The 12953-nt window shown below is 36.4% G+C and overlaps 2 protein-coding genes and 1 long non-coding RNA gene across 4 annotated transcripts in view; all 3 read left to right on the forward strand.

Annotated features, from left to right (window-relative positions):
- Positions 1 to 12953, forward strand: part of LOC128509183 (BOLA class I histocompatibility antigen, alpha chain BL3-7-like) — an 83846-nt gene that overhangs the window by 4390 nt on the left and 66503 nt on the right. Inside the window, exon 6 of one of the 2 annotated variants that reach the window (XM_053480807.1) lies at positions 53 to 98. The exons of the other annotated variant lie outside the window; for it this stretch is intronic. Within the exon in view, the coding sequence (XP_053336782.1) occupies positions 53 to 81 (29 nt within the window). The 3' untranslated portion in view covers positions 82 to 98. Of the gene's footprint in view, positions 1 to 52; positions 99 to 12953 lie in introns of those variants that run through there. 2 annotated transcript variants of the gene reach the window in all.
- Positions 1821 to 2583, forward strand: LOC128509220 (uncharacterized). Its single transcript, XR_008356021.1, has 2 exons — positions 1821 to 2082; positions 2375 to 2583. It is a non-coding gene; the product is annotated as an uncharacterized LOC128509220 (long non-coding RNA).
- Positions 5537 to 11090, forward strand: LOC128509206 (BOLA class I histocompatibility antigen, alpha chain BL3-7-like). Its single transcript, XM_053480830.1, has 5 exons — positions 5537 to 5826; positions 8276 to 8542; positions 8648 to 8926; positions 9172 to 9453; positions 9536 to 11090. Exons 1-5 carry the CDS (start codon positions 5757 to 5759, stop codon positions 9688 to 9690), a joined length of 1053 nt encoding a protein of 350 aa, XP_053336805.1. The 5' UTR covers positions 5537 to 5756; the 3' UTR covers positions 9691 to 11090.

Raw genomic sequence — 12953 nt, forward strand, 5'->3', positions numbered from 1 at the left:
AATCCAGTACACGGATTTTATACTAACTGTCTGTCTATCATCTGTGTTACAGGGTCTGTGTGGAACATGCCTGAACCCTGAAAGTGAACCTTTATGAACAATAAATTATGTTTTAAAACCACTACTTTGTTTAGTCCACTTTGTGAAGGATGTGAATGTTTTGCAGCCTCTGAAGGAGATTCTTTTTCAACTGACTTTAACGTGTGACTGCTGAACTGAGAGAGTAAGACATGATTGTTTGTTGTTTAAAGTGTAATGTGTAATAAAAATCTGTCTGTGGAGTCCAGGAGAAAAGCCTGCACTAGTGTAACCAGAGTCAAATCAACCACTTGGTCCATACGAAAGAAAACTAATAATCTCAAGGGTCTCAGATCACAGCTGTTAACGCAATAGCCATGTCCAGGTAGAGTGATCTATGCAAGCTAGTTACTTCATGCATCACCTTTAGTTAACTACTACATAGGCCGTTAGAGTTTACTGAACTCATTCAGACAAAATGAAACCTACACTTTCATCATGGAATAATGTAATTTTTTAAATAAAAGTAAAGAAATGTATTTGGGGAAAAATTAAAATAATAAAAAATTGAAACATAGGATTAGATAATAGAAAAAAAACTGCTGCAGCAAAAGAGTCCTTAATGTAAAAAAAAAAAAAAGGAAGGTGCACCTTAAAAAAATGTCTTCTCAAAATGTGCTTTCTTACAATACTGAAAAAGTCTTACTTGTGAACCGTGAAATCAACCTGAAAAAACCTACGTAGTTCTTGTCAAAGACATCAGTGGCATCCATCTTGAGTGTCACCGTGTTCACAACCTCCACCGTTGAGCTGGACAGGAGCATCCACCAGTTCACATACCACAAACAGCGTCTTGAGTGCGTCGAACCTCTCCACACAATTTTTGAAGAAATTACAGTTTTAAACATGAAGAAATCCCAGTCTGTAATGGCTGCGCACATGCACAGGTGAGCACGCTGAACTTTCTCTCCTCTCTGCCATGCAGAAAAAAAAATCTTCTTCTCCCTCAGTATCAGCATCAGAAGAATCAAAGCTGCCCCTAGTGGTTACCAACGATCACAGCCAGATGCTAAATTAAATGTAATAAGAAGTAATAAACAAAAAATAAACTTCAACTGGGATGGTTGTCTAACCCTGCTCTTTAATATGTACTATAAATTATGCATTATTTTATTGCTGACTGTATGATATCAGCAGCTCAACATTCAAAGGAAAAAAAAAAAAAACTATATTAGCTTTTCCCCGATTTTGGGTAGGGTTACACTAGCATTCAATCTCAGTCCTGAGCTCATCCTGTTTCTGTCTGTCTGTTTCTCTAGGAGAGACAAGGAGAGCGTTGTGTCCTGATCTGCTCTGGTTCCATACTTCATTCTCGTTTTGTTGAACTGCAATTATTGCATATTGTCTGCTGAATTCCATCTGTCACTTATGTTTAGAATATGTCATTTATGTGTATAATTTTCTACACTAAATATTTAAAATATTAGTGTAGAAAATAATATTTAGATTTATGTATATTTATAGGCAATTTTTTTTCATAGAGAGACAGATAAGGATGTTGCCTTTGTTTATCTTCTAAGGTGAGTGACCCAGCAGCGTCTACCTATCGGAGCGAGGTACCTTTCTATTTAAAGGTTGATTGGCTGTTGCCGGGTTGTGTCACGTCTGGTTTCCCCTTTGTTTGTGTTCACCTTTCAGACATACTTGTACCCTGTTGTGCTCCTTCTCGTTGCTATCCCTGCATTGGTTTCTGTTTTGTTTGTGGCGCCGCTTTGTTGTGCTGCTGCCCTACACTCAAAAAAATGAACCTGGCTACCAGTTACATTACATGTACTAAAATGTAATATGTGTTTTGTACATAATAATTTCATGTTTCCAAGATAAACATGAATAAATGATGTTGTATTTACATGAAATTCAACAACTTAACATGTATTAGATTCAATCATGTTGAGATAAACCAAGGATCTTATCACTATGAAAAGCGGAAATATCAGATCAAACATCGCGAGAAGAGAACACAGCGTGTTGAGAAGACAAACGTTTGGCGGGCGTGTGGAAAAGGTAAGCAGGAATTAATTCCCATCTTTCTAAATAGAAACGAAATACTGAACATAAATGTCACCTGCTGTTTAGCGATGTTTAGTCACGTTATTTTGGTTTAAGCTATTTCTTGTATTTTTAATCACACTTAAAATACCGACGGTTATATGCGCGTGCTTAATCTGCGGTTTGGTTCTGGTTTCGGTCTGTTCTCATGAGTTGTGAAGCGAGAGGAAGAAAGTATAAATATTGTTCATTTGCTAAATTAAGTATCATGAATTTTAATTGAATCTATCTCTGTATTTTTTCACAGGAGTTTGTGAGTGAAAGTGTCCTGTCTGCATCTGACTTCAGGAGTTTCCTGACCAACCGTCTCTAACGGTCATATTTAAAAGTCATAACGGACAGTTATAAAGTACAAAACGTTTCTGTTGGTGTTTAATTGTTTTTCTATGATTAATACTTATTTGTGGTGTTTTATGTTTTGTACATCTTTTTAAATTGAGACCTCATTTGTAAGTTGCTGCTGGTGTAAAATAAAAATCTCCGTTTTATCCCGTTTGTCTTATGCTTCCTTCCTTCACAGAATTCTGTTGACCAGGGCTTGAAATTTAAATTTACTTTAGTTGGATCAACTTAATTTACAACTGAAAAGTTTGTTGTACCAACGCTATTCATTAATGTTAACAGTATTAAATTATGTTGGATGCAGCTGTAGTAAATAAGTTAAATGAACCTAATAAAATTAATTTGACTGAACCTAAGAACATTAAGTTGGGCCAACAAAATTGCTTAATGCTGAAAGAAAGCCATTAAATCAGGTGGAAATTCTTTCCATAATTTAATTATGTTCATTCAACGAGTTATTTTTTTGAGTGTATATGGCTTAGAAGACACTGCAGCTAACATTACGGAAGCTAGTGCTGGTGATTTATATGACTTTGAAGACACTGCTGTTAACATCACGAAAGTTAGTGCTGCGGATCTATATGGTTTTGAAGACGCTGCCGTTAACATTATCGAAAGGGGACTGCCTGTTTGTTTGGTGTCGGGCTGTTTTAGTACCCTGGCTTTAATCTATGGTTCGTTTATAGATTTGTTTTGACTGAGTAAGCCAGACTCTCTTTGCTTGGCATACTTGAGTACAGTAGTCCTGCTTTTTTTTTGTTTTCTTTTTTTTCAAAACAACGTGGATTGAGCTGAGGTTCCGCGATAGACCTCCTCTCTGTGGTGGTGGTTCTTTTCGATTCTGTGCTGTGTTATACCTGGAGTGTTTGAGAGTGTGATCATAGTGCACGGTGGCATGTGTGTGGAAGTGTGCCCTGGTAAGACAACCCTACCTCGTTTTCGGCCATTGTGAACCTTATTATAATTTTTTAAATTTTGTTTTATACCAAAATGTATCCATTTCAAGCAGGTTTTTCATTAAACACAAATTTAACCCGCGTCCTATAAATACACACTCAAAATCAAAAAGCAAAACCCAAGAGGTTGAGACGGACAGCCAGAACCAACATGGGCCGAACTCAATGACTGAGCGATATGTGGTGGTTTGTTTACTCCTTTTATACTTCCTGGTTCACGACCGCATTACTTCCGGGTCCTAGTGCTGGTCGCAGATTGAGTGTGCATGACACCGTGGTTGAGAAATCAGAAATGCGAGGTTGAGTCAGTGGAGTCTGTGAAATCCGTTAGCATAGCAACAAATCCAACTTAAGAGACAAAAGAAAATTGCAAGAGAGCTCTCAAAATCCAGCAATGAGATACACACTGTGCCTAAATGGTATTGGGGGGGGGGGGGGCATGACAGTATGGGAACAGAAATGTCAAAGAGCAGGATTTGTGACAATCTAACCCTCATGCTCCATATCAAAGCCCCAGAATCAGAGGAACCAACAGAAATGGTACAGATTCACCATCCAGGAAATATCATCCCCTGGAGGGTGTAACATGCCCATTGGACTTTTTTTTGGACTTTTATGTTAACACTGTAGCCAGCAGCATACTGAGCAACTCTGGCATACCAATCCATGCTCTTAGCCTGCCGTGAAAATTACACCAAGTATCCTGAAGATTGTAGGGAGCTTTTGCTTTAATGCTGTCTGTATTTTATGGGTCCGGAGAAATAACAGATAAGAACTGGATTGCCAGTTTAAAGAGCATAGTGAAGTGGGCCATTGCTGTTGTTCCTCCAGTTCATTAAGCAAGATTTTTTTTTAAGATAGTCTTTAATTATCTCAGAGAGGGGAAAGATATGTGTGAGAAATTATGAGAAAAACATGGTGAGTTGAGAGTGTCTATGTATGCTTTCTGTTTCACACATTAGCTGCGTAATAACATGGATCTGACATGAATACATCCTAATTGCACTAACATGTAGAAATGAACAAACAAATCTAGACATCACATTAGACATGATCAACTGCTTTGCAGTCTTCTAAAGGGAAAACACATAGCCTTTACAATCCTGAACTCGCCGTCTTTAAAGACCATACAGCTGGGCTCTAAAGACAAGATCGAGGATCGGTGTGTTCACAGGAATGAAAAGCTATGTTTTAATTTACCAGTCCTCAACATTATGTAGCTCAGTGCCTTAAAGACTGGGTAACTAGCACCTAACCACATATACATACCCTGAATTCTCAGTAAAGGCGCCAATATCCAACTCTTTTAAATAAATCCAATAAATCTTTTCATTTTACAGCTCTGCTTCATTTCATCACTGCTGAAAAAATAATTGACCAGAACATTCCAGCCAAGCTCCAAACAAGTTACTTAACATGACAAAATCCACTATGCATTTAGACACATTAATCTCCACAGCACTACATTAAGGCTATGTCCATCCACTACATACCCAATGCAGTTCTAGTCAGTTCCAATTTGTAAAGAACATACGTATTTGTTTAGTAATTTTGAGGTAATAAATAAAAAAATCATAACCATCCTATTAATGAGATAATTTGCACAATTATTTCTCAGTAGTCTAGCTGAATATTTGATAATATCATGCAGCCCTACAGTACTTACAGTACCAAAAGTCTGAACACATTTTATGATTCATGCCTTTCTTTGAACATTGTAAAACATTGCTGAGGGCATCCAAAATATGCATAAATAATCTCATCAGAACAGTTAACACTGAGATGAGACTGCTACTTATTCTCTGTAAAAGAAGAAAATATCTTCTGACAAAGAATTCAAGAAAATAACAAAAAAAAAATATTTCATTATGAAAAGAACATAGAAATTAAAACTCTTTAACAACTGCTTTTTGTAGATTGGTTTGAACTTCTTCTTTCTCTTTCATTTCACATGTTAAAAAAGACAGTAACAAAGTCCATTTTGTGTTTAACGCTCGCCCCTCTGCCCTTTCAGCTGTGCAGAGAGTTGGGGTGTGGGTTGTACAAACACATACATATTGATGAATGAATAGACTTGGACACGAGCCTGGAAGTAAGCCACTGAGGAGGGTTTCTGTGCCACAGCAGCTTTGTTGTTTCAGGAAGAATAATGAAATTGCTGTTGTTCCATTTGTCCATCCAAGACCACTTCGGGGCTCAGAGCTCAGGAGTATCGGGGAATCTTGCTAATTTAAATTAGGTTAAATAGAGTTTTAAAAAAGGGGAAGATAAAACAAGATATAACACTATCATTTGTTTAGTATTGTGCTGGATCAAAGTTTATACTGAGAGATGGGGCGCTCCAGTGCAGTTATAAAACCGCTGATTTTCTTTACATTTTTTCTTCATCTTTCATCATCAAGTGAGTTCTGTAATGTTTATTCTCTTTATTATATTTACATTTACATTTAAGCTTTTGGCAGACACTCTTCTCCAGAGCGATGTCACAATCCGAGCAGCCGATATGGATCCAAGCGCAGAGCGCATAAGGGAAACAGCACCGGTTTTTCTGTGATGTACAACGCGCTGATTGTTTTGTGAATGGAAGTTCTTGCCCATTGATGCGGAGGCACAGCACAAGCCTCAAGGAGAGAATGCGGAAGTGAAGGGCTGGCACACGCTGAACAAAGGTCTCTGTGGGGAATAATCCTGATTGTGGGCATGCGTGGTTCAAAGCTGTAAAGTCAAAGAAAGGTTATGTGAAGTGACTTACATTTTTATCTCATTATACATTTGAGAAGTTAAGGACTCAAGGGCCCAACAGGGACTTGGTGGTAATGGGTTTTCAATCTGGAACTTCTGGACCGTAGCCCAATGCCTTAACCACTGCCTCATATTTATTTATTCTATAATATTAAAGCAATATCACACACTAGGTTGTACTGTTGTACTGAATATAATCAGGCTGACATTATATTTATACAGTTCCACAAACACCATTTATTATCAACGATGATTTTTTTTGTTGTTATTTAAACAGTTATTTTGCTCCACCAACACCTATCCTTATGAGTCTGGTAATCCTAACTAACTAAAGTGACTGACAGTTAGTGTAATTAACTGGGATGTAAGTAGTTTTAAATTATTGCTATTCAGTCTATTTTTGAATGTAAGCTAACTACTGGGGTTTCAGGGATGAATCCCAAACAGTGTTGAATGGAAAGCTAGTACACTACGTAGTGTGCACAATCCCTTGCCCCACACACCAAGTAGTGCCCTTAATTTGGGTTGGAGAGTAATTTGGAATTTAGCCTTATGTTAGAAGCTAGTTAATTTTGTAATTGTTCACAAAAGATCACAAATGGTTCAGATGCAATTCGTACTGGCATGAAAGCAATTACTAAAGATACAATGTGTTAATATGACTTAGTGTTATTAAATGTTTGCTAAAAGTCCTTCTGTGCATGAGTAGCTGCTCTCTCCTCAGTACTGCTAATTTTACAGATAATGGTAAATAAAGGGAAATATGTTATAAATAATTAAATTACATAAAATATTTAAGGACATAAATACTATTTTTACTATTATTATTATTATTATTATTATTATTATTATTAGCTTGTGGTACAAACGTAACCATAATATATGCTCATGTGATATACTCATTTAAATGTTCACAATTCTAAACCATCTGCTCATTTTAATATCATTTGTCCTTTTTGTGCCTTTTTGTCATGTAAGTTTTTAGCTAAGCTTTTTTGCTTTTTTTTAGTCTCTCTTTTTTTTTTTACATCCTCCTCATTCTTACTGTAGTTATTTTTACATAAGATTAGGTCCAATTCAGTTTTATTTATAGTGCACTTTTAACAATGGTCACACATGGATAAGCAAGCCAAGGGTGACAGTGGCAAGGCAAAACACTCTGAGATGCCAATAGGAAGAAACCTTTAGAGAAACCAAATGCAACAGGTTAATATGGAGTCCACTTTCCTTATTGGAGGCTCAGGTACAAAACTGTCTGTAGGAATCAGTCCTTAACTATTGAGACAACTGCACTATCCCAGTTAAGGATCAGTTCTATTTTGAGTCTGGTTCTTTTTGACATTTTTATTTCTTTTAAGTTAATATGGAGTCCAGTTTGTTAATTGAGGCTCAGGTAGACTGTAGAAAATTCCAGTCGTGAACTATTGAGCAACTGCAGTCATAAGTCATTAGAGAACAGCTGTCTGCATCAGCCGAGTCAAGACCATCTTCATGGTAAAGTGGAACCATTTCCAGTCACCACATGCATCTAAGCAGACCATACTGGGCCTTCATGCAATAAGATCTCCAACCAGAAGCAGGTCACCAGGATGAGTCAGACAGGTCTGGAGGGCAGAAGGGGTCTGGATTACTGGACAGCAGCTTGATGGAGAGGAGAGGAGAGGAGATGGGAGGAGAGGAGTGGAGAGGAGAGGAAAGAAGAGGAGAGGAGATGGCAGAATTGTGGGGGCAGAGCTCATGGACAGCCAGACTTAGCTATTTCAGGATCTGAGGGCATGGCTCAGGGACTCTATAGAGGCTGGCGGTGTGCAGTTTCTTATTTTGATCAAACAATAGAATTGATGAGATATAACATCAAATAATGTGTTGCTGTATTGTTCTCAAAGTTAAAAAAAAAGGCCATAGATTACAAATCACTATTTTTATTTTTAAATTTGATTTTATATACTGTCCCAACTTTTGCTCATTTGAGGTTGTAAATAATAAATAATTTAATTAATAAATTAAATAATAACATGATATAATAACTAATAATTAAATGATAACATGATATGTTTTAACATAATGTGTTACTTTGTGTGCGTGTGTGTGTGTGTGTGTTTCAACAGTCACACACTCTCTGCAATATGTCAACACTGCAGTTACACCAGTAATAAATGTCCCAGAATACACCTCTGTGGGTCTGGTTAATAAAGAGCAGTTTATGTACTATGACAGTGAGATCAGGGAGGCGATCCCAAAGACGAAGATGATACAGAAGGTGGATAGTGATATCCCAGACTACTGGAAGCAACGAACAGAGCTTTTTAAGTTTTGGCAGGGGAGCTTCAAACCTTTTCTGAATATAGTGATGAATGACTATAATCACATTACAGGTAAAAGACTGATGTTTAAATAGAGAGTGTAACATGAGATAGAGCTCAGCTGAATGCGTCATCACACTCATTTGTGTGTGTGTGTGTGTGTGTGCGTGTGTGTAGGACTTCACACACTACAGTGGATGTATGGCTGTGAGCTTGATGATGACGGCACCATTAGAGGATACAGCCACATAGGATATGATGGAGAAGATTACATCACTTTTGATTTGAAAACTAAAACCTGGATTCCAGCCACACCTCAAATTGTGATGAGTAAACAGATTAAGAATCTTATTGCAGGTTTGACCACTGAGGGCCGGAAGAACTACCTGGAAACCACCTGTATCGAGTGGTTAAAGAAGTATGTGTCTTACGGTGGAGAGACTCTGGAGAGAAAAGGTAAAGTGTGTGACCTGTTAATATAACACTGCACACAGACACACACACACGCATATTTATGAAATCAATATATTTTTCTGCACAAAATTATACTGTTATTTTACCTCCTTGTATTTAAAAAAAATTGATTACATCACTAACTAATTTTTTTGTAATGAAAACCATCTGACACATCTGTCTAAATAGATTTGCATATAGAATAGCATTTATTGTTTTAATATTGATATTTCTTTGTGTCTCTGCAGTGAGTCCTGAGGTGTCAGTGTTCCATAAACACTCTCCTTCTCCAGAGGTGGTGTGTCACGCTACAGGTTATTTTCCCACACCATTAAACATCACCTGGCAGAAGGACGGAGAGGACGTGTATGAGGACGTGGAGCTTAGTGAGACGTTACCCAACCAGGATGGAAGCTTCCAGAAGAGAAGCATTCTGAAAGTCCCAGCTGAGGAGCTGCAGAAACACACCTACACCTGCGTGGTTCAGCACAGCAGCTTGGAGGAGGACTTAGTGCGAGAAGTACCAAAAGGTCCTAATAAACTAGAGCTGTAGAGAGTGAAAGCTGATTTCTTGCTGCAGCAGATAATAAAGACTCTGTGCTGATTTAACAGGTGGAAGATCGATTGCTGTCATCGCTGCTGTAGTTGCGGCTCTCGTCGCCGTTGTTGCTGGAATTGTGGTCTGGAAGAAGAAGAACTCTGGTGAGAGGAGGAAGGAGGCAGATGGGAAGTCTTCAGAGAACAGATTTACACTTTCTAATTCCTGAAAGGGGATCTGATGAATATTTTGCTTCTGTTTAAGTTGAACTGATAAATTAGATGAAACAATAAGCTGATATTAACTAATTGTCTTGTGAAAGTAAATCCAGTAGACAGATTTGATACTAACTGTCTGTCCATCATGTGTGTTTCAGCCTTCTGACCTGTTCCCCCCAAACCCTATAAGTGAACCTTTATGATCCATAAATGATGTTTAAAACCACTACATTATTTATACACAGTGTTTAGTCACTTTGTGATGGATGTGAATGTTTTACAGCCTCTGAAGGAGATTCTTCCTCCAACAACTCTTAAAGTCTGACTGTGTGACTTCCTGCTGAACTGAGAAAGAAAAAGGAGAAAGAGGGAGAAAGAGAGAGAGAGAGAGAGAGAGAGAGAGAGAGAGAGATTTACCCAACACACAGAGATTTACACAGGCATTGAACTATTTTGACACTAACTTTAAAGAAGTGTTGCTATTTTAGTGAATTTTAACAAAGATCTGTAGTTTGACATCATTATATTATACAGTAAGTCCCATACATACAAAAGTTGTCAACATCATAAAATAGGAACATGCATGTGTGGATGTTTAAATGCAGAGTTGTTACATGCATGCAGCGTGCATCCCTGGATATCCAGTTTTATGCATTTTTTATTTATGTTAACGATGGTGTTCCTTTCCATACCATTGGTTACACGTTCAAGTATAGGAAAAAGAACACTATTACTCATGTGTATAAATGAAATGGCGTGACAGTTTATCTTTGAAGATAGAGATTATTTAATGAAGGGCAATCCATAGGACTGAGGCATTTTAGCACGGAACATCAGGAGCAAGCGTAAAATCAGCAGCAATAAAGCTGGTACGGCTAAGGAGCACCAAGACAAAAGTGAAAATAACTGAGAGAATTGAGCAAGATGAAAAGATGGCAGACATTGTTCCTTCTATTTATATAAGCTAATCAAACATTGGCACCGTTCTAAAGAATATTGTACTGTAATATCTTGTGTATAGCTGAAAAGATGGATGTGTTTAATATTTGAATATTTTAAGTGTCAGTGTGTAGTAATAAATTCATACAAAAAAAAAAAACATGCATGAGTCAGGCAATGATAGATATTATTTTAATATAATATTAATACTATTACCTTTAAGCTCAAATGTTATTTTATACTAAAAGACTAACACTAAATGTGTAATATAAACACTTTTACATGAGGGTAAATAGTGAATATTAAAGTTCAGGTGTAATGTGGGTCTCACTGCTTTCTGAATCAGTCATTACATCACCTTTCACAAACACACTGTAATAAAACCTTATGTACAGTAGGTTTAATCTGTTGAACTGAGTGTAACATTTCTGCTCTAACCGTATTAAAAATATGAAAGAAAATTCATATGAATGAGAATATTCTGTATTTTTGTAATTATTATTTGTTTAGTTTTTTTTTTTATTTGTTTCTAAGGTATACTGATTTAATACCCTTTAACCTTGTTCAGTACATCAAGTATAAATCATTGTTAAAAAAAGAAATTACAGAAATCTTACTTAATTACTTTTAGAGTGTCATCTTCCTGTTCACAAACCAGAGTACACTAAACTTTACTGTACAACATTTAGCTTTTCCTCCTCTGATGCGCAAGGCTGGCTATAATAAAACTCTGAATTTGAAAATGACTTATCCTTCTTTTTGAAACTTTTAACCTACAAGTTGGGAAAAACGCAACAGTAAACAAGTGCATAGTGAAGCAAAACACATTGCATCCATAAAGCGACAATAGCATTACTTCTTAACAAAGACGCCAATGTATTATGCAATGATGTATTGTAAATCTAACGTTTTACATTGTTTAAATGTTTCTCATGATCCTCAAGCTTCTTTGTGATTATAAACAATCTCAATCTAATATAGGTTTCGTGTGCAACAAAGTAAAACATTTATTGCTACAGTTTGTTGCCAGAAGGAAACTACAAAAAAAAAAAATGCATTATTTAATTAAAACATAACCAACATAATAAAAGTAAACATTACCAGAAACACATAGTTAAAATGACTTAAACTTACTTTGAGATACTTATTAAATAAGGGCCCATTTGGGAGCGAAGTTACATAAATTAAATGTTGAGAACCGTGTGTGTGTGTACATGTGTTGGTAATCACAAATAGCAGCTGGAGTGTGTGCATGCAATTTGTGTGTAAAATCATACCAGGAGCTCTAGAAATTAAATTTGCTTTTAAAGTGATGATGTATGATGTTCAACACACACACAAACACACAGAGTGATAAATTAAAAAAAGGACATGCAGGTCATCTCAGTTAGTTTTCTCTAAAAATTCCCCAGTACCTAAAACCTTAACCATGAAAATACTTCATGAGGCAAGCACAACCGCATTCTCAGTAAAATCCCACAGTGAGTGAAGTTTAGCAAAAAAACTAATTGGTTTTTGAATGTGATTGTATCTATGACTTTTCCTGTTTTGATTCGCTTTTTGATTTTCTCTTAGGTACGAGAAAATCAAGAGCACTCTTACAAAAAAACAACAAAAAAACCCACCCATTTTCACACTCCAAGAATTCTTTTTTCATCATTGTTTTAAAATTGCAGAATAAAATATGAATCATACATAATTTAATTAAGATTCTTTTTTAGAGAAATTCTAATGATTTGATCCTTAATGTTTGCATTTAATTTATGTCCTAAAATGATATTATTGATACCATGATATATAAAAATATATATGTGTCATGATCTGCTAGGTGTTGGACTGTGGGCATGGTGTGGCAGGCATAGACGCAGAGGGGGGATGATGTTGAAACAAAGAGTCTTTTAATAAACAAACCAAACAAGAACAAAGGGAGCATCCGCGTCACCTGACCGAGGTGGGATGGTCTCCAGGCCCCCTTTACAGTATAAAGCGCTATAGACAATGAGTGAGTAAGTGTTTTGTTTTATTTTATTTTATTTTTCCATTATTTTCATGTGCATACATCAAGGTACATTGTAGTAAAATTTAGTTTTCACCTGATCTTTAAAAACCCAGGCTATAGGTAAAAAGAACCGCTTGGAGGACTGATAACCACCAGTGCTGAGATAGAAAAGGATACAAAGTGTTAGTAATCTGAAAGTATGTCCAATATTGCTTTATAGGTGGTAACTTACCAATGCTGTCCATGAGTGATTATTAATGTCCAACTCACCAAATCCTTAAAAAATTCACAGGTAAGTAAAAAACTTTGCATTTGTAATAAAATGAAAAAAAAAAA

The sequence above is a fragment of the Clarias gariepinus genome, chromosome 21 (assembly GCF_024256425.1).
Source record: "Clarias gariepinus isolate MV-2021 ecotype Netherlands chromosome 21, CGAR_prim_01v2, whole genome shotgun sequence".
Lineage (NCBI taxonomy): Eukaryota > Metazoa > Chordata > Actinopteri > Siluriformes > Clariidae > Clarias > Clarias gariepinus.